Here is a 21,353-nt window from a genome sequence, read left to right on the forward strand (position 1 = left end):
CTCCCTCCTCTCTCCCTCCCTTTCTCTCTGTTCCTTTCCCTCCTCCCTCCTCTCTTCCTCTCTTCCCCTCTCTTTCTTCTCTCTCTCCTTCCCTCCATCCCTTCCTCCCTCTCTCTCCCCCGTCTCCTCTTTCACTCCCTCCCTCCTTCCCTTTCTTCTCTCCCTCTCTCTCTCTCCTCTCTCTCTGTCCTTTTCCCTCCCTCCCTCTCTCCTCCTCTCTCTTCTCCATGGTATAATTATTCAGCCTCTCTGGGCTTCAGTGTCCTCTCCACAATGAGAGTTGATTGAGAGAGTCTGTAAGGGCTCTTCTCCTTCTAGAAGGGGCATTGTGTGATGACCAGATCTGTGCATAGGCAGTTTAGTCTGACGAGGGTATGAACAATGGGCTGGAGATGAGAAAGAGTGGAAGCATTGGGAGAGAGATGGGGATGAGGAGGCCTATTAGAAGCGTGTTGCTAACCCAGTTGCTGCCGCCATCGCTCAGCCCTGACCACATTCCATTCCCCATACGGGTGATGCCCTTGCTTCTTCTCAGCTCAGGTCAGGGGTGCAGGGGTTGAGTTCAGTCTCACCGCTAGCCTGCCATGCAGCAGTGCCCAGCCTCCCCTCTGAAAGCAGAAGCTACCAGAAGCACGGTGAGTCAGCAACCCCTTTTTTAGCCAGCCCAGCACCCCCACTGCAAAGGGCTCAGCCTGCCTCCTCCCTTGAAGGATTAAATAGGATTAGAATGATATGATAGCAAGCTGTTCCCCCTGCCCTTCCTCCTCCTTCTCAGACCCTGAAGCTCTGTGCTGCTTTGGTACTTTAATAGTAGGGATGGATCTCACCAAACCATCCACACCCTCTTACCAGTTCATTCTAGTATTGGCTGATTTATTCATGACTGGGGTCAGAGTTCAGTCTGTGACCAGGGTTTGAGCTCTACTTTGAGGTTCTAGAGATCGCTTGGAATCATACTTATACTCTTGGCCTCACTAAGTTGTGAGCCACATGGATGCTTTTTCTCAGAAACCAAATTGGGGATAATTGTGGGTGTTCCAATCAACCAGCCCAGCCCTTCTCTCCAAGGAGAAAGTCAGGCACACTCACCCTGAGCCAGTGGCATTTGATATGCTACATCCCTTTTAGCTCCAGAGGGTTTGGATTTCCTAAGTTTCTTCTTCTAGCTCCCACACATTCCTTCAAAAAATCTCTTCAGATACTGCTCCCCTCTCCTAGTCCCAAATGTCTGGTGTGGTGATGGGAGACATGGGTCCTGCCTATGGGAGCCCCCAGTCTGGTGGGGGTTGTCTCAGATCAATTTAATAAAGGTAAACTGAAGTACAGACTCTGAGTGATGCATATAACTGTGGACAAAGGTCAGACTGGCAACCTCAGTAAAACCAGCAACCTTAATGACAAGGGGACCTTCTTGATTGACACGTGACAAAGAAGGCGTCTTGGTAGGCATGGCTATATTAAGAAAGGTAGGCTGGCATTCAGGTGATTTTCTGGTCTGAGAAGGTAGAGATCAGTGTGGATTTGGGTGGTCAGGGAGGGCTCCTGAGAAGAGGTGCATGGGATAGGTAGAGAGGAAGGGGAGGGAGAGGACAGTCTGGAGGATCAAGGATGGAGGGTTGAAAATGGATCTGAAATATGCTGGGAACCCTGAGAAGACCCAGCTGACTTGAGGAGATGGTTTGTGATGGTAAGGTGGGGGGTTTAGAAATGCTTCCAATGGGAATCTCTTCCTCCCCAACTCCCTCACCCCATTGTTTATGGGCTTGTAGTCCAGATACCCTGAAGGCTGACTGGGAGGCCTTGGACATATCACATGTCCTCTCTGAGCTCCAATTTCCTCTTTGGCAAAATGGAGATAATAAGCCTTGCATCACCTACCTCCAGAGTGGTGGAGAGGAAAGCACTTGGTAAGCTTACAAAAATATAAACTGTTATTCTTACTCCTTTATTAAAGGGATAGCTAATGACATTTAGAAAAGGAAGCTGTGATCACGTAGACATCCAGCAGGGATTCATTCAGAATAGGTTGTGCCAAACGAATTTCATTTCCTTCCTTTTAACAGGGTTACTGGATTAGTGGACCAAGGCAATGCTATAGTTATCATTAATTTTTTTAACAAGGCCTTTACAAAGCATCTCACCATTCTTGTGGCCAAGACAGAGGGACGTGGGCTAGTCAGTAGAGGTTGGGTGAATTTGGAACAGACTGAATGGCCAGGAACAAAGAATCACAGAAGCCCAGAGTTTCAGAGTGGCAAGAGCCCTCAATAGTCATCTTGTCCAACCATAGCCAAATAAGAATCCCCTCTACACTATACCTGACAAGTTACCATCCCATCTCTCCTTGAAGACCCACTCCTTTTCCAAGAGGCCAATTCCATTTACGGGAATATCAAGCCTAAATTTACACCTCCCCATTGCTCCTGGTTTTATCTTCCAAGACCAAACAGAACTAGTAGAAATCTTTCTTCCTTCTGACAACCCTTCAGATAACTTGAAGATGGTTATCACACCCCACCTCAACATCTCTTCCTCATTCTATACCTCCCTGGTTTCTTCAACCAACGTAGACTTTGCCATTCCTGGTTGGCCTCTCTGGATGCCTTCTAGCTCAGCAATGTCCTTAAAATGGGCCACCTAGAGGTGAACACAATATTCTAAATGTGGTCTGATTATTAGCGCCTTCTTATAAGAATGGTGTCTGTTTTTATGCAATCCAAGAGGCACACTAGCTTTTTGGGCTGCCATATCACCCTGTTGGGTTCTGTCCCACTTGTAGTCCACTAAAACCTTTTTCAGACAACCAATTTATCCTGGCTCTTCTACCTTGAACTTAGGAAGCTGATTTTTGAAGAGTAGAATTTTGGGGGGATATATTTTTGTCAATATCTTTTTTTCACATCTTCAGCATCTTTTCTTCTCCCACCAACCAGAGAGCCGTCCCATGTAAGAAACAGTATTTTTTAAAGAAAAAAAAAGAGGAAGAGACTGCCCCAAATCAACAAAATTGATCAATACATTGAAAAAGTCTGAAAATGTATGTAATATACCCTCACTTTTCACCTCTGCAAAGGAGTGGAGTGGGGGCACCTTTGCATATCTTGAGGAGTGGTCATTAAAAGCCTCATGTCATTTTAGAAGGATGTTTCTAATGGAATACTTCAGGTTTTGTCCCTGTGTTACTTAATTTTTTGATTAATTGATTGTGTATGTGTACGTGTGTGTGTGTGTGTGTGTGTGTGTGTGTGTGTGTGTGTGTGTGAATGATTTGGATGAAGGTAAAGGTCTGTATTTGTCAAACTTACAGATATACAACACTTGGATCGATAGTTAATATCCTGGATGATAGAGTTAAGATCACTAAAAGATCTCAACAAGTTTGAACATTGAGCTGAATCTAATAAGATGAAATTTTTAGGGATGAATGGAAGGTTTTACTCTGGATTTTTAAAAAGCAGACTCCACATGTACAAGCCTGGAAACTGGCACTAGACAACATTTCCTCTGAAAAAAGATCTGTGGGTCTCAGTGGACTGCAAACTTAATATGAGTGAACAGTATAGTATGGCATTAAAAAAAAACCTTTTGTGATCCTTGGCTGCATTAAGAGAAGCAGGGTGTCCAGAACGAACCTGGTTTGAAAGTCTTGTTTATGATGGCATAATCAGACCACATCTGAAGTGTTAGGTGCCATAGAAGCACAGTTCCAGGTGTCACATTTAGAGAGGATCTTGATAAACTGGAGAACATCTTGAGAAGGGTGACCGGGGTGCTGAAAATATTTGAGATCATGCTTTATGAAGATCAGTTGAAGCAACTAGGATGTTTAGCCTGGAGATGAGAAGACTGGCTAGGGAGTGATAATTGTCTTCAAGGATCAGAAGGTCTGGCATAGGGAAGAGGAAATGGACTTGTTCTGTTTGGCTTCAGAGGGCAGAACTAGGAACAATGGTTGGAAAGAAGAAAACGAATACTTATTAAGCACCTACTATGTGCCAGGCACTGGGCTAAGTGCTTTACAAATAGTATTTCATTTTCTCTTCCCAACAACCTTTTGAGGAAGGTATCATTATTATCCCCATTTTGCAATTGAGGAAACTGAGGCAAACAGGTTCAGTGACTTCTTCAGGGTCACATAGCTAGTTAGTATCTGAGGCTGGATTTGAACTCTAGTCTTCTTGACTCCAGGCTCACTATCCACTGCACAGTGCACATCTGCCATCTGCCCTGCCCGCCCCCCCCCCCCCCCACTTTATATCTCCTCCAGTTACCTCCCGGGAAAGTTGGAGAGGGGTAGATTTAAATTCTATGTAAAGGAAAAATTCCCAACAGTTGGTGGATCCTCACAGTAGGATGAACTGGACTGCTCTGGGTGAAGACGTCTTTATTAGGGTCTTCAAGAGAAAGCTGATTGAGTTTGGGTTCCATTCCATCTCCAAGATTCTGTTATAGATCATTCTTAGTCACTTTCTAGCTTTGTGACCTTGGGCAAATCATGTTATCCAATGCACCACCTGTTTGTTGAGAATGGTAATGAAGAAGAAGAAGAAGAAGAAGAGGAAGAAGAAGAAGAAGAAGAAGAAGAAGAAGAAGAAGAAGAAGAAGAAGAAGAAGAAGAAGAAGAAGAAGAAGAAGAAGAAGAAGAAGAAGAAGAAGAAGAAAACAATGACACTGTGATAGTCAATAGAGAGCTGGCTTGAGAGTTAGGAAGACCTAAATTCAAATTTGGCCTCTGACCCATCCTGGCTATGTGACCCTGCTCAGATCACTTAACCTCTCAATTGCTCCACTCAGGCAATTATCTGAGATTAAAAATAGCAAAATATTTGCTGATTTGCATTGGTAAAGAGAATTTGCTCACTTGGTAGCTCCCTACATTGATGAAGTCACAGGTCCTAAAGCTAATACCTGAAACTCGTGTACAAAATGGAACTTGTTATCTTTCCCTCTAACCAGTCAATAAGCATTATTCAATCAACCCTAACCCACTCTCTTCCAAAATTCTCTACTTCTGTCAAGGGTGCCATCCAGATCAAAAAGGGGAGTAAGGGAGAGGGAAGCAGGAAGGATGAATCTACCGTTGGGAACCTGAAAGATTGGGATCTAAAGAATTGGTTCCCAGTCTTAGAGTCACCCTTGATGCTTCCTTCCCCTTCACTCCCCATTTTCAATCAATTGCCAAGTCCCATTGATTCTACTTCAACATCATCTCTCTCTTCCCTCCCCTTCTCTCCATTTGATCAGTACCTTTGTTCAGGCCCTGATCACCTTTCCCTAGGACTATGACAATAGCCTCATCATTGGCTTCCCTGCTCCCCTTCTCCCTCTCTAATCCATTGTCTAAGTAGCTGGCAAAGTGAGTATCGAAAGCACTTGTCTGACCATACCACTCCTTCCCTCAAAGGTTTTCAATGGCTCCCTATGGTGTCTAGGATAAAAAAAAGGCAAATTCCTCCACCTCACATTTTAGAAGCCTTTCACAATCTGGCTTCCACCTACTTTTCCATACATTTCACATTAACCAACTCATTCTACCCACCCCTTCCACACACTCTGTCAATACAGAGCTAGACCTGGATTCAGGGAGACCTGAGTTCAAATCCAACCTCAGACATGTACTAGCTGTGTGACCCTGGGCAAGTCATTCAACTTCTGTTTGCCTCAGTTTCCTCATCTGTAAAAAGGGGGATAGAAATAGCACCTACATCTCAAAGTTGTTGGGGGTCAAATAAAATGATACGTAAAAGTGTTCTTCAAATCTTAAAATGCTACGTAAATAATATTATTATTATTACTGCTTCCCGAACTCCACTTGCCATCCAGAACCTTCTATAGCTGCATAATCAGTCCTCCCCGCCCAGAAGTTAGTCTCTGTCTCTGTCTGTCTCTGTGTCTGTCTGTCCATTTGTCTCCTTCTCTTACCTTTTATCGTAGCATCCTTGACTTCTTTCAAAGTCCATCTCAAGGACTACCTCCTACTTGTGAAATCCTTCCTAATCCCTCCCCCACCAATTATTAGTGTTTTCACATCCCCTCAAATTACCTTATATTTACTTATCTGTATGGAGAATGAAGAATGGAATGTAAGCTATATGAGGGCAGGGAGGGTTTTTTTTTTAGTTTTGTATTCCTTGGTCCTAACACAGAAACAGTGCCTTGTACCTATACTTTAGAAATCTTTATTGAATTGAGCTTATATAGCTTTGAGATTCGCAGAATATTTTGCATCCAAAGCCTGGCAATAACCCTATCAAATGAAGAACTAGAGGTATTAATCATTCTTCCCATTAACACATGGGGAAATTGAGATTTAGGGAGGTTAAGGGGCTTCTTTATAGTCACAAACTGGCAAATGCTGGAGTCAGAATTCAAACCCAGGTCTTTCTAGACCTTAAGGTTGGCATTTTTCCCACTGGCCTAAGCTGCCTATCCAATATTTGGCTGCTGCCCTTGTGGGACTGTTATGAGGAGGGTGGGTTGTAATTCTTAAAGAACCACTAAGTGGAAGGAGTAAATCTGGGTTCTCTCTTCACCAATCAGAATGGGTCAACCTCAACCCCATAGGCCAGGCAAATGTCTCAGATTGGGGTTGGGGGAGGTGGGGACAGGAGATATAATTTACTGAGGGGGGCAGGACTACGTGGGGAAGAAGAGAAGGTAGCATGAGGGGGGATTCCATAGACTGACCCTTCATGACTTCACCAGTAGAAAGGAAAGATCCTCCCCACCCCCACCCCAATCCTACCCTGGGCTGTTGGGTAAATATCCTCTGGGAATCCTGGTAAGTGGAGATTTGATATTGACGGGGACCTGAATTCAAATCCTCCTTTCTTCCATCTACTAGCTGAGCTACCTTGGACAAATTTGTCTGTCTCAGTTTCTTCATCTCTAAAAAGAGGAGGTTGGGCTTGGTGATTTCTGGGGTCCCCTTCCAGCTCTCTATGATTAAACTTCTCATTTTTCTACCCACGTTCATTGCTGTGTTTTCCACTTTTCCCAGGAAGCCAAGATGGATTACACCACCTTCAGAAGTGGGGCACCCCGCTTCCTCACCCGGCCCAAGGCTTTCCTGGTGTCAGTGGGCAAAGATGCCACCCTGAGCTGCCAGATTGTGGGCAACCCTGTACCGATGGTCAGCTGGGAGAAAGACCAGGTGCCCGTGGCTCCCGGCGGGCGCTTCCGTATGGCCGAGGAGGGTGACTTATACCGCCTGACCATCGTGGACCTCACCCTGGAGGACAGCGGCCAGTATATGTGCCGGGCCCGCAACTCCATCGGAGAGGCCTTTGCGGCAGTCAGTTTGCAGGTGGGCGAGGATACCATGCGAGCTGAGTTGGCTCCCTACTTCCTTCTGCGGCCAACATCGATACGGGTGAGCGTGGGAGAGGATGCCACCTTCCGCTGCCGGGTACAGGGCAGTCCCCCGATGTCTGTCAGCTGGACGAAAGATGGCCGGCGGCTGGGCGAGCCATCATCTCCCGATTTCCACCGAGTGCAGGTTGAGGCTCGGGGTGAAGACAGCTCCCTGCGGATCCGGGGTGCCCGTCCCCGAGATGGAGGCACGTACACTGTCTTCGCAGAGAACCCTATTGGGTCTACCAGTGCCGCTGCTGCCCTCGTGGTCGACGAGAAGGCCCTCCTGGGTCCCAGGGCATCTGATGCCTCTTCTGGGACAACTGCCTTGCTGAGCCACCTGCAGAAGCGGAGGGAGGAGATACGATCGGAAGGGACCGGTTGGAGCTCCAGCTTGGGGCGCTGGACCAGTGGGGGCACACGCACGTGCACTGTGACTGAGGGCAAGCATGCTCGCCTGAGCTGCTACGTAACTGGGGAGCCCAAGCCTGAGACTGTATGGAAAAAGGACGGGGAGGTGGTGGTGGAGGGCCGGAGGCACATGATATATGAGGATGAGCAGGAGAACTTTGTTCTTAAGATCCTCTTCTGCAAACAGACGGACAACGGACTCTACACGTGCACAGCCTCCAACCTGGTGGGTCAGACCTATAGCTCTGTGCAGGTGGTGGTGAGAGGTGAGTGAGTGGGCTTTCTGGCAGCCTGGAAAGAGTCCTGGGCTGGGAGTCATGAAGCCTAGGGTTACGTCGGGTCTCTGACACCTAGGTCCCATCTCAACTTTGGTTTCCTCCTCCACCAGGCTGAGTTAATAATAATTATAATTTCTCCATCACAGAATTGGTGTGAGGAAAGTGCTGGGTAAACTTAAAAGCCCCAGAGAAATGGAAACGATTGTTCTCATTTTTATGCCCCTGTCCCTCGCTCTTTGCCCTTGAGGCCAAACCCCCTTCTCTGATTCTCTCCATCCTCCCCGACCCCCACTCCCAACTCTGTCCCTCTCCCTAGGGAGACAGAAGAACTAATTCTTTAGGGTTCCTTCTCAGTCTTAAGAACTGAGAACCGGTGGGCTTCATTTCTCCTCATCTTGGCTCCACCCAAGGAGCTCTCATGCCCTAATTGAGTTAAAGAGATACCATGATATGGTGGGGAAGGCTGCTGGTCTGGGAGCCCAGAAGACTAGCGTTTAGCTCCTGGTGCCCACAATGGCTAATCATGTGACTCTGGGCCAATGACTTCACCTTGAATTCCTTCTCTGTGAAATAAGGGCAGGGATATTTACACTAAATACCTCACAGGCTCATTGTGCAGAAAAAGTGGTTTATAAATCTCAAAGAAATGCAAGTTATCATTATTTTTTTTTAGCCCTGTGGGTCACATATCCTGACCAAATATGGGAAGCAATGTTGGGGTGATAGTGTCCACCACTTCAGATTGAGGAATGAGGCCTCCCCTCTACAGATCACATTGTCTAGGGATTATGAGTCATCCTGGTGACAAGGGAATTATTACCATTCCTCAGGCTGGGATGGGTATCAGGAATGGAGAGGATGAGCTGTGAGTTATTATTAGGTAGGGAATAGATTCTCTCAGCCTCATATAGAACACAGAACGTAAGAACTGAGAAAGATCTCAGAACATAGGATAGCAGAGCTGGAAAGGACCTTAAGACAGAGAAGGTCAGTGTTAGGAAGGGCTTTAGAATAAAGAACATAGAATGTCTGAGCTGGAAGGGATCTGAGAACATAGAAGGTCAGAGGGCAAGGAGGGATCTCAGAACATAGAACATAAAATGCCAGAGATGGAAGGAGATCTTAGAACATTTAAGGGAACATAAGACACAGAACATCTGAGCCCTTGCTCCTTTCTGGATTCTGTTGCCCTTTTACAGAATTCATCCTTCTTTTCCTAGAATAGTGCTTTAGGTCTCTTTCCCATAAAATTTAACCAAATGTCTGTATAATTTTCTGGCCTCAGTTTCCCTTATTGTCAGTCTATAAGAGAGGGCAGAATGGTAATAGAGAAAGAAAGAGGCACATGGTGGTCAGAGCCCTAGACTGGGAGGCAGGAGACCTGGCTGTACCCCTGGTTCTTTCTTGGAAAATCCACCCCCTCTTATCGAGGCTCAATTTTCTCCATCTGTCAAATAGAGAATATTCCTTTGTGCCTTGCCTACTTCTCAGTAGTCCAGTAAAGAGCATGGCTGAAATAGGGCTTTGGAAAGAATGAAGTGTGGAGAGTGCATTAAGAAGAGAAAGAAATGTTCTTCCTGGGCAGGTTTGGAATCTGAGGGTAGTCTCTTGGACCAAAATGATCCTAATTCCTTTGGACACTCCCTCACCAAAACTTGACCACGAGGAGCCTTCAAAGTCCATAATTTTGCCTCTAATCTACATCATCCCATATTCTCCCCTGACACTGACCCTTCACTAGCTCATTTGTCTGGGGGGTGGGAGTAAGGGTAAGGATAAATAATCAGCCCTGGAAGGCCAGTCAACTCCTGCACACCACACAGAGAGGAGATACAGAGATAATAACAATAATAACATATTTATATAATCCTTTCCCCACAAATTGCTCTGTGAAGTTGGGTTTTTTTTTCCAATTTTACAGATGAGGAAACCAAGGTTCAGAGTGAATTTTTATAAATTTCTTAAGTGTCAGAGCTGGGATTAGAGCTCAGGCTTCCTGATGTCAAGACCTTTGTTCTTACTGCAACCTCTTTCTCTGGGCCTTTGTGTGTCTGTTTCTCTCTTCCTTTCTGTCCCTCTCTCTCCCTCTCTGTCCCTTTCTCTTCCTCCCTCAGAACATAGAATGTCAGAGCTAGGACATGGAATATTGGAACTGAGAAGGACCTTAGAATCTAGAATGTCAGAGCTGGTAGGGGCCTTGGAAGATCATCAGTTATAAGTCCTTTATTTTATGGGGAGGAAGGCTTCCTGGAGGAAGGGGGTTTTGAACTGGGTCTTAAAGGAAGGAGAACCTGGATTTTCCAGGGCTTAGAACGCCAGGCTGAAGGATTTGGTTTTAACTTGCAGGCTGATGGGGGAGGGGCTTTTTGGCTTAGAAGGGATCAGCTGTTTACCAGGCTCAGGCAGGGCAGTATGAGAAGAGGCTGGGCCCCAGCTGCATGGGGAGGGATTTAGGTGACAAGCCTCAGCCGAGGCTGAAGTGATGAGATGGGTCATTGGGAGAGATGGTGAAACTTTCCTTTCCTGGATGTCTTTCTGACAAAGGGCTGTGGGCAACAGTGGGCAGAATGACAGAGGGAGGAGGGGCAGCTTTGGGAGGTGCCTTGGGAGCAGCACCTGCTTCAGGGATAGCTGAGCTCACATGTCAGGGGTGGGGGCAGATTTGTATGTGGAAGAAGGAAAGAGGGATGGGGAGGAGGAATTGGGAAGGGAAGGGCCATCTCTTAAGTTGGCTGGCCCAACCCTGGGCCCAAATGGTTAGGGGGCTCAGGCCATTGCTTCCATCTCCGCCCCCCCCCCCACCCAGGAAAGGGCCCACAAAGCAGGGCCTCTTTCAACCCCATCCTCACGAAGAATGTTTTCAAGGATGTGGCTCATTATTCCAGTTTGCCTGGCACATGGTCACTCATGAGAAAAATGCATCTAGCTGTTGTCGAACTACTAAATATACACACAGTAGTGGGGAAAGTCTTGGTCTAGGGGCCAGAAGATTTGGGTTCTAGTTCTGGTTCTGCTATGTGACCTTCTTATGGAAATCACTGCAACTTTCTGGGCCTCAGATCTTAAAATATCATGTTGGACTACATCCAGGCTTCTTAACCTTTTCTGTGTCCAGGACTACTTTGGTTGTCAGGGAAAGCTTATGGGCCCCTTCTCAGAATCATCTTTTAAAATAACTGAATGAAATGCCGAATTTCAGTTAGAGGCTAGTGAAAATAAAGGTGTGATTTTCCCCCCATCCAAATTAACAGACCCTTTGGAGGAGGGGATGGTCTATGGACCACAGATTAAAATCTCCTGAACTAGATGATCTCTACAATCCCTTCTAGATCTAACATTCTCTGTTCTAGGTTCTGAGGTCTTTCCTCAGGTCTGAAAGTCTGTGATCTAAAGCTCTGGTTGTCTGTGTTCTATGTTCTAATGTTCCTTCCAGCCCCTGGTGTCTTAAGCACCCTCCAAGCTCCAAGAATCTAGGTTCTAAGTACCTCCAGAGCTGACATACTGTAATATTAGTGCCTCTGAGAATCATTATAGCTAAGTGAAGCTGGTAAAAGTGGTGGATGAATTACTACATTTCAACAGACTCTTCCACAGGGCTCTTAGTCTATATATGGCAGCCTGACAATCCTGCCATTTTGGCGAAATTCCCAGGAGGGGCTGGTTAGAAGTCTGTAGTTGTTATGACCCAAATGTAGCTTGAAGTAGGTTGGATTCAAGCATCCTGCCTTGAATCTGGGGACTTGATGAAATGTTTCCAACCGGGGCCACCAGCTTCTCTTCTTAGAATCAATCAGTCCAGGGGTCCTGGGTGGGTGTTCAGATCCACGGCTCTTTTCACTACTTACCAAATAAACCGTCCTTAATTTCTGACCCCTATGGGGGTTCAAGACTCAAAGATTTCTAGACCTTTCGGGGTTCCTGAGCCTATTTGGCATACTGGTTTTAGAGACCTCCTGTACCTGAATCCCAATTTTTGGTTCATCTTTCTCCATCTGCCACCATCTCTGGGTAATCTGGTGTAGTCTCCACCTCCTATTTTTCCTCCTCTCTGAATCCACACGCTCCAGAGTGTGACAGGATATTTTCTAGGGACTAGGGAGCATAATATATTACTATACAAGGGGAAGGTCATTAGATGTGCATTCATGAAAAGCCATCCAAATCATAGATTAGGATTCAACTTTAAAAATTCCTAGAGGCAACATCATATAATACCTAGAATGATGGATTTGGAATCAAGAGAATCTGGGTTCAAATCCCTTCTTAGACACTTGCTGACCCTAGGAAATTCCTTTCTGAGATTCAGGTCCCTCATCCCCCAAATGAGTAATGCTAGCACCCACCTCTCCGGGATGTTGTAAGATAACCCCTGTCAGGTGCTTTGCCAACCCTAAGGTGCTATATAAACATGAGCTATTTTCATAAAATTAGGTTAAGGGCCCATGATTTTATTTCCCCTTCTCTTGGACTGGCCGCTTCCTTATAATCCTGAATAAAAACACTCTTCTATTCAGAATACCCCCCAAGCTAAATTTTTGGATTCACCCCACCCTGACTGGAGTTCATTGATCCATTCTCCCAAGCCCAGGCTCATTCTCAGCCAATCCGAAGGCCTCCTGACTGGTTGGCAGCCTTGTGGGGTTCCATTCATACCACTGCTGATCCCTCGGCAGCTTAGAAACAGGAGATTTTGAGCTGGGAGGGACCTCAAAGATCATTCAATCCAATCCCTTAATTTTCAGCTGATGGGAGATCTAATTTCACCTCCTCCTCCAGCAAGAGATAAACAAAGAAATACAAGCAAGTACATGGAAAAGTTCAGGACACCTCAAAATCAGTGATCCAAGCTGACACCTAGGCCAGTTCCCCTCACCCCCCCCTCCCTGTGATTATGTCATTCCTGATAGGCTGTAAAAGCCTCAACCATAAGACTATGGGGAAGCTAATGGTATGATTGGTACCCAGTGGGTTTAGTAGTCTGGGAAAACTTCCTGGTGGAGGGGAATTGATTTTAGGTGGAATTTGGAAGGGAGGGAAGAACAGAGGCTGTGGTAAAGGGATGGAGGGACTTGGAAGTAGGTTTGCTTATGGTGGAAGAGAGAAAACTGCCCAGCCTTGTCCAAATGTGAAGGGAAAAAAAATTAAAGACCATTGGAGAAGCCAACTGGTAGAGGTCCGATGCAAAAGCGCAATCAATAAGAATTTTTAAAACAATTAATTACTGTGGTGGAGAACTCATTACTTCCTTGATGTAGTTATTTTCATGATTGGGCAGCTCTAATAAGTAAGTTCCCTTTACTCTGAGCTGAAAGAAGTCTTTCTGTAATTTCATAGCTAACATAATAGTTGATACTTATATAATACTTTAAGGTTTACAAAATGCTTCACATACAACTCCTTTGGACCTCATAACAACCCTGCGAGGTAGGTGTTATTATTATCCCTACTTGACAGATGGGGAAACTGAGGCAGGGGGAGATTAAAGGAGTTGTCCAGGGTCACACAGTTAGTGTCTGAATCAGGATTTGAACTCAGATTTTTATTACTGTAAGGCCAGTGCTCTATTCACTGAATCTACCACCCAGCTGACATTTCTACTGTTTGATTCTTATTTCGGAAAAAAGTCTGATTCTTTTTTTACACAATAGTTCCTTAAAATACTTGAAGATAGTGATAACAGCCCCTTCTTCTGGTCATCTTTTCTTCAGGTTAAATATTCCCAGTTCCTTCAAACAATGTTTTCTTAGAATGGTACCAAATCCTCTCTTAATCCTGGTCATCTACCTCTGGCTTGTCAATATGCTTCCTAAAATGTGGCATTCCTAACTGAATATGGCACTCTGGATTCAGTCTGATCAAGACAAAAGACTACCAGACTAGCATGAGCTCTTTTGGCTGCCAAGATACACATCTGACTCGTAGTGAGCTTGAGGTCTACTTGAACCCCCAAGTCTTTTTCACTTATTTTTTTTTAAGATACATGTCCTCCAGCTACTCCTTCTGTAATTGATTTTTTGGTTCTGAGAGCAGGATTTAGCATTTATAATAAGAACTCTAATTTCTACAGCTCCTTAAGGCTCATGAAGATAAGTAGGTTAAGTATTATCACTTCACAGAGGAGGAAGCGATGTCTAAGAGAAAAGAAGGGGCTTGTTGTGGTCACCTAACTAGTACGTGTCAGAGACAGAATCTGAATCCAGGTCTTCTGACTTTAGGCTCAATATTCTTCCTACTGAATCCTGTTCTTTTCTTTTTTTCCTTCCCATCTGTTTAACTCCAGCTTGCTATTCTAGCCCGTTGAGATCTTTCTGGAGTGTGAATCTCTCATCCATGAATGAGTAATCCTGCTTCTGACTTTGTAGGTGTCCCTAGAATGGCTCAGAAAGGCAGCTGAATTGCTCCCTATGTGAAGCGTGGGTCTTGGAGTCAAAGGAGGCAATGGCATAGATTATGCTGATGTGTTGGGCTCAACCAGCTATGGCAGTCAATGTCTTTCTGCAGAGAATTTGGAATCCACTTTCTAGATACTTCTAACCAACAGGCAACTTTCAACATACTTTTGGTCATCCAGCACTTAGCAGGAAAGGGAGCAGACAAACTCAAAGACCCATTGTTTGAGGAGACCACTATTCAGCTCCATCTCCTCCTTTGATGCCTCACTGGGGCCTGGAGATGAGCTTGGGCCCCAGAAGGCCCTGCTTGCTGAGCACAAAATCTACCAAATCTGAGTAAGCCTTGAGAGATAAGGATGGCTTATGTGGGCGTTGTCTGAGGATCATATTAAATAATGCTCATTATAGCAGGGTTGGCCACCAGGGAGGGATTTCTTGGAAGAGTTTCAGGAGGTGGAGTACCTTCCAAGAAAAGGCCTGGAGGTGAGAAAGGTCATAACAAGGAATGGAGAACTGCCCAGAGTGATTGGAAACATAGATTCTTTGAAGAAAAGTGATATGAGGAAGGAAAGATGGCACCAGATTGTGGAGGGCTTTGAATGCCAGGATCAACAGCTATACTTGAATCAATAGGGAGTAGGAGGTGAGAGGGAAAGGAATGAAGATTTTAATGGATCGGTGCTATAAGAAGATTAGTCAGTCAGCACATGCTGGATGGATTGATGAGACATTTAGGTTGCTATGATTCCCCAGGCAGCCTGATGAGATGATGGTTGGGTTCAAGTGTGTGAAGGCCTGTCCTGTGGAAGAGGACTCAGATTTGCTCTTCTGGGTCCCAGAAGGCAGGACTAAAAGCAAAAGGGGGGAGAGGGGACTGTGGAGAGGTGGGTTTCAGCTTGAAAGAAAGAGAATCATCCTCACAATTAGACCTGGCCCAATGTAGAAAGGGCTGCTTCTGGAGGGAGGGAGTTCTCTTGTGGAGGTCTTCAGGCAAGGGCTGGACAACCACCTGGTAGGGATGTTGCAGAATAGATTATTGTATCATTAAGGGTTGACTTTGATGGCTTCTGAGGTTTCTACAAGCCCTGGGATTCTCTGAGGGCCTGAACAAGGGTGGCATTTGTGTTTGTGGGTGCAAGGAGCTGGGAGAGAGCCTCAGAAATAAGTTGGGAGATAGCGCCCCTTGGGGCTCAAAGAGAAAGAAATTAAAAGGTCAGGGGCTGCTGGGTGGCACAGTGAGTAGAGCACCAGCCCTGGAGTCAGGAGGACCTGAGTTCAAATCTGGCCTCAGACACTTGACATACTTACTAGCTGTGTGACCTTGGGCAAGTCACTTAATCCTAATTGCCCTGCCGTCTCCCCTCCAAAACAAACAAACAAACAAACAAAGATATTGAAAGGTCATTCAACTGAGGATGGAAGTAAATCCACTGATTAGTTCACAGACCCTTTTCTGAGTTGTCCCTGTTTGAGGGGGAAGGAGAAGGAGGGGAGGACACTGGATTGCTGCCCTGGAAGAGCTCATGATGAATCAGGGGAAAGGAGGTCCCAAAGTGGATCGTGCCAGTGGAAGAGCCAGAGTGTGGGCCATGGACGGCAAGTCCTATGGGAGATCAGAAGAGGGAAGGTCTCTGTGGGCCTGGGTGGTCAAGGGAGGAAGGACATTCCCTTGGGAGCCAGGGATATGGACTTCGACCAGCAGAAGTGGTTCTAGCCCACCTGCTCTGCTTTTTCATCCTCCTCCAGTCCAACGTCCACCACCCTGCTGCCCTCTCACCCCCACTGCTGCCCTGTTAGATTGTCTTCTTCTGTCCTATCTGCATCCTCATTTTTCTCAGAGTCTCTGGGGGTGTCCTTTCTCTATCATTTGGGCATTGTCTGTCTCACCATCTATCTCTCTTCAATATCACTTACTGAGGCTCTCTCTCACCATCCCCTCCTCTTCCCTAATCTTTCCCTCTCCTCTTAGCTGATCTGTCTTTTTAATCTCTGGGTATCTCTCCTCTTATGGTCTCTTAGGCTCAGACCAATTCTCCAACCACATCTCTCCCCTTTTCTTTCTTCTTCTCCCTATCTCTCTACCCTTCTAGTCTCTGGAAATCTCTTCCCCTCATATCTCTCCTTTCATTTTGTTGGTATCTATTTCTCCTTTATCCCTCATCCCGTGTCTCTCAGGCTCTGGACGTGTCTCCTTCTACCAGCTTCCCTCAGTCTCTGGGTATCTCTCCCCAACCTATTATCTCCCCTTTCTCAATCTGTGTGACTGCTTCTCTCTTATCTCTCCTTAGTCTCTTGGGATTTAGGCATCTCCCCACCTCTTTCTTTGCCCTACTCCCATTTTCAGTTTATCTTTCCTCTATCTCTCACTGTATGGATCTCTCCCTTATCTCCTCCTGTCTCTGGGCGTCTCTCTTCTCATCCCTTCCCTGCCTCCCTCTATGTCTCCCCTAATCTCTCAGGATCTGAGAACTTCTCTCAGCAGCTGTTGCTCCCTCTGTCCCTTCTCCACTTCCCCTTTCAGTGTCTGAGTGTCTCCAACATTGCTTTCCCAGATGTCTCTCTGTATGTGCAGATCTTTCCTGTATCTTCCATTCTGAGCATTTCTCCTCGTGTTTCTGTGCCTCCCCTCCCCACTGCTTTCAGTCTCAGATTTCTCTCCCCGCCTTATCTCCCTCCTCTCAGGCTCAGGACGTCTCTGACCACCATCTTTATCCCCCCAAACCTGTCACCTGTCTGTCTTACTCTAGAGCCCTTGGACTTTGAGAGTGTCTTCTCTCCTCCTCTTCTCTCCCTTCACTGGGGGTCTCCCCCATCCTTTCAGAGGCTCCAGGCATTTCACACCATCCATCCCCCTAGGGCCTCCCCTCCCTGCTTCAGTCACTAGGCACTTTTCCCATTTTTCACTCTCTATGTGTCAGATTCCTAACACTGTGGATGAGTCTGTTTGAACACAGTAACTCCCCAAATACCATCATCAGCTGGGTTTAGCACTAATGATTCACTCAGAGGGGAGGGGGGGGAGAGAGAGAGAACGAGAAAGAGAGAGAGGCAGAGAGAGAGAGACAGAGAGAGAGAGACAGAGAGAGAACCACAGACCATTAGAGCTGGAAGGACCCAGAGAGGTCATCTAGTCCAACCCACTTTGTTTTACAGAACAAGAAACTGAGGACCAGGGTGGGGAAGGTCACACATTTTTTCCTGTCTCAGCTGAAAAATGGGGATGATAATAACACCTACCTCCCAGGGTTGTTATGAGGATAAAATGAGATGTTTGAAAATCATTTACCACAGTGCCTGGCACATAGTAGGCCCTTAATAAATTCTTCTTTCCATCCTTCCTTCCTTCCTCCCTTCCTCCCTTCCTTCCTCTCCACTTCCTCCATCTTTTCCTTCTTCCCTACCTCCCTTCTTTTCTCCCTCTCTCCTTTTTCCTCCCTACCTCTCTCTCCATCTCCTCCCTCCTTTTCTCCCTTCCTTCTTCCTTCCTTCCCTCCTTCCTTTCTTTCTTCCTTCCTTCCTTCCTTCCTTCCTTCCTTCCTTCCTTCCTTCCTTCCTTCCTTCCTTTCTTCCCTGCTTCATTCCTTCCTTCTGTCTCTTAGGTTCTAAGGATTTCTCTTAACCAACTGTCTTCTTCCCTTCAATTCTGGTCTTACTGCCCCTCCCAGCCCCCACCACACCCCTCCTCAGAATATTTCCCTCCTCCCTTCCCCATCTTCCAGTTTCTGGGTGTCACTCCCTCCCCTCATTTTGTGTCCGTCTCTTCCCCTCATTTCTCCCAAGTTTGTCAGTTTCTGGACATTTCCCTTGCCCCTGCTTCCCTCTTCGTGTCTCAGCGTCAGGGTCTGTCTCTTAACTAATTGTTCTTTCTTCTCTTTCCCTCCACCTACCCCCATGCCCCCCAGAGCCCACCATACCCTTCAAGAAGAAGCTGCAAGATCTGGAAGTCCGGGAGAAGGAAACCGCCACATTCCAGTGCGAGGTGCCCCTGCCCGCCACCGAGGCCTCTTGGTATAAGGAGGAGACCAGACTGCGGCAAAGCAAGAAGTACAACATCGAGGAGGAAGGCACATGGCGTCGGCTGACTGTGCAGAACGTCACCACGGATGATGATGCCGTCTACATCTGTGAGATGAAGGAGGGCAGCAGGACCATCGCTGAGCTCTCTGTCCAAGGCAGGTCCACACGTGCTGGGGCAGGGGCTGGGGCTGCCCTGGGGGCTCCTAGTGCTCGTTGGGTGTTTGGGGCCTCCAAGAAAGTGGGCAGCAAGCTCCTAATGCTCTGCTCTCTCCCCTGATCCCTGATTGCTCCCTCCAGGCAACATCACCAAGAAGCTCCCAAGGAAGACCATGGTACTGACTGGGGACACGGCCATCTTCTGCGTGGAGCTGGCAGCGCCGGCTGACCCCATCCGATGGCTGAGGAACCAGGAGGAGGTCAAGGCTGGGGACCGCATGACGATCACTTCCACAGGCACTTGCCACGCACTGACCATCAGACAGTGCCACCAGGAAGATGCTGGGGAGATTGCGTTCCTGGCCGGCGAGTGCAGGACCTCAACCCAGTTCATTGTGTCTGGTGAGGCCTGGAGTTGGGACCTTAGACGGGTGGGGGAGAGGTGGGGAGAGAGTGGAATCCAGGTATCCTGGACTAAAATGGGTCCTGAAGCCAAAATGAAAAACTTCGTATTTGGGCTTTGTTCTTGGGGATCATCTGGAGTGTTAGATTTTTCTGGACACTGATCTCAGAAGCCCGCTATGGTAGAAAAAGTTCTGGAATGGGAAGACTAGGTTCAAACAGAGTCCTAGCTCTGCCACTTGCTCTCTCGGAGACCCTGGGTGAGTGACTCTCAATTTTCCCCATCTGAAGTGAGGGGTTTGGACTCAATGGAGTTTAAGGGTCATCTCCAGCCCTCAATGGCCAAGTGACACGTGGGAAAAACACTGGCTTTGGAGCAGAGGACTTGGGTTCAAATCCTGCCTTCTATTACCTGCTTTATACCTCAATTTCCTTATCTGTAAAATGAGATTGGGCTAGATTGTGCCTTCTAGCTCTAAACCTGTGATCCTCTCCATCTGACCCCAGGTCCTATGGTCCTATAGCTCCCACCATTCGTCTTTCCTTCTCTTTCCTGGGACAGACGTGATCAGTCCCACACACTGACAACCTGACCTGGCCACCTGCCTGGTTGTTGTGGTGCCTCCAATCCTAACTTAATGACCCCTATTACAAAGAGGTAAACAAAGAGTTTATCTCCCAACAGCCCTGTGAAGGACACAGTCTCCTGGGCTGTTAGCCTCATTTTACAGATAAAACAAGCTCAGAAAGTGATTCAGTCAGAGGCACATAGTAGTGAGAGTCAGATCTGGGATTTAAGCCTAGTTCTCTTGATGACAAGCGCTGTATTATTCCTACTATACTAAATTACCTCTTTAGATTTGTATACTGGCTTCTCATGGTCCTTGATGCCACCATTCTGGCATTGGTTCATGGCATTGGCCTCTCCATGTTCCCTTTGGGAAGAAGCATATATTAAGCTTACCCACACTAAAATGTTAGGGACCACTCAGCAGGGCAGCATGAGAGTACCTGGGGATAGCTCAGTTTGGTGCAGGGGTGGGGAACCTGTAGCCTTGAGGCCACATGTGGCCTTCTAGGTCCTCAAGTGTGGCCCTTTGGCCTCGAGGCTGCAGGTTCTCCATCCCTGGTTTAGTGGAAAAGGCATAGATGTGGTAGTAAGGATACCTGGGTTCTAATCTCGATTCTGACCCTCTGGGCTTCAATCTCCTTTGTCTTAAAAGGAGGAAAGTCTGTCATATAGAAGGAAGGTTTGTCATATAGAAGAGGAAGCTGATTCATTCTGTGTGGTCCCAGAAGACAGAACTAGGGCCAGCAAGTGGACATCATAAAGAGAAGGATTTGGGGGTGATAGAAGAACTTCCTAATTGTGAGATCAGTCCAGCAGTGGAATGGGCTGGCTGGCTTAGGAGGTAGTGAACTCCCTATCCATGGAGGTATTCATGCATAAACTGAAGGCCCCTTGGGGAAGCTATAGAGAAGATTCTTGCTCATTGGTGGTTTGGACCCAGTGGTTGGCAGATCCAACTCCGAGATTCTTGGATTCCCAACTTCTTTCCAATCACAGAAACACCCCATGGGAATTCCCAAGCTGTAAGAAGGGCCCCCCGTCTTGGTCTCTGGACCAAGTGTAGGAGGTTGTGGGCTGGGGGTTTCCCAGAAATGACTCCTCTTTACACATTCCCCTTTCTTCCCTATGTGTGTGTATGGATGCTCCTCCCTCCAGTCGCCAGGAAGCCTCCTCCACAAGCCCCCTCCGAACCTGTGGTGAAGGCCAAAACGGACAGTTCTGTGACTCTTGGGTGGTCCCCACCACTGCTAGACCGGCCCTTTGCCATTGACGGCTACTTGGTGGAGAAGAGGAGACTGGGCAGCCAGAGGTGGACTCGGTGCCATGAGACAGAACAAATTTCCACGCTTGAGGTGACCGTGAGCAGCCTGCTTGAGGCAGGAGACTATCAGTTCCGAGTGGCAGCTGTGAACAGCTTTGGCCAGGGCCCCTACCTCGAGTTTCCAGGGACCATCCACCTGGGTAAGGGACTGTGGTGGCCCATTGTGAATGAGGCCAAAGGGGGAAGGGGAGGGGAGGCTGAGGACAGATCAGAGGAGCAGAAAGAGCATTGAACTTGGAGTCAAAAGACCTGGCCTGAAATTCTGGCTCTGTGACCCTGGGCTAGTCACTTCATGGCTGTGAGGGTCAGTTTCTTCCTCTGTAAAATGAGTATAATCATCCCTAGCCTGCCCATCTCACAGGACTATCATGATGAACATGCCTTGTAAGCCTTATCAGCATGTTTTTGTTCCTTTCTTGGTCCCTGCTTCTCCCTGCCCCCAATGACATACA

The 21,353-nt window shown here is 47.0% G+C and overlaps 1 protein-coding gene across 1 annotated transcript in view; it reads left to right on the forward strand.

The window, feature by feature from the left end:
• OBSCN (obscurin, cytoskeletal calmodulin and titin-interacting RhoGEF) overlaps window positions 1-21,353 on the forward strand; it is a 330,114-nt gene that overhangs the window by 10,813 nt on the left and 297,948 nt on the right. The window contains exons 2-5 of the mRNA XM_036739619.1: window positions 7,001-8,030; window positions 18,337-18,606; window positions 18,749-19,009; window positions 20,736-21,041. Coding sequence (XP_036595514.1) covers window positions 7,010-8,030; window positions 18,337-18,606; window positions 18,749-19,009; window positions 20,736-21,041 — 1,858 coding nt within the window. The 5' untranslated portion in view covers window positions 7,001-7,009. The remainder of the gene's footprint in view (window positions 1-7,000; window positions 8,031-18,336; window positions 18,607-18,748; window positions 19,010-20,735; window positions 21,042-21,353) is intronic.

Source organism: Trichosurus vulpecula, chromosome 9 (genome assembly GCF_011100635.1).
Source record: "Trichosurus vulpecula isolate mTriVul1 chromosome 9, mTriVul1.pri, whole genome shotgun sequence".
Taxonomy (NCBI): domain Eukaryota; kingdom Metazoa; phylum Chordata; class Mammalia; order Diprotodontia; family Phalangeridae; genus Trichosurus; species Trichosurus vulpecula.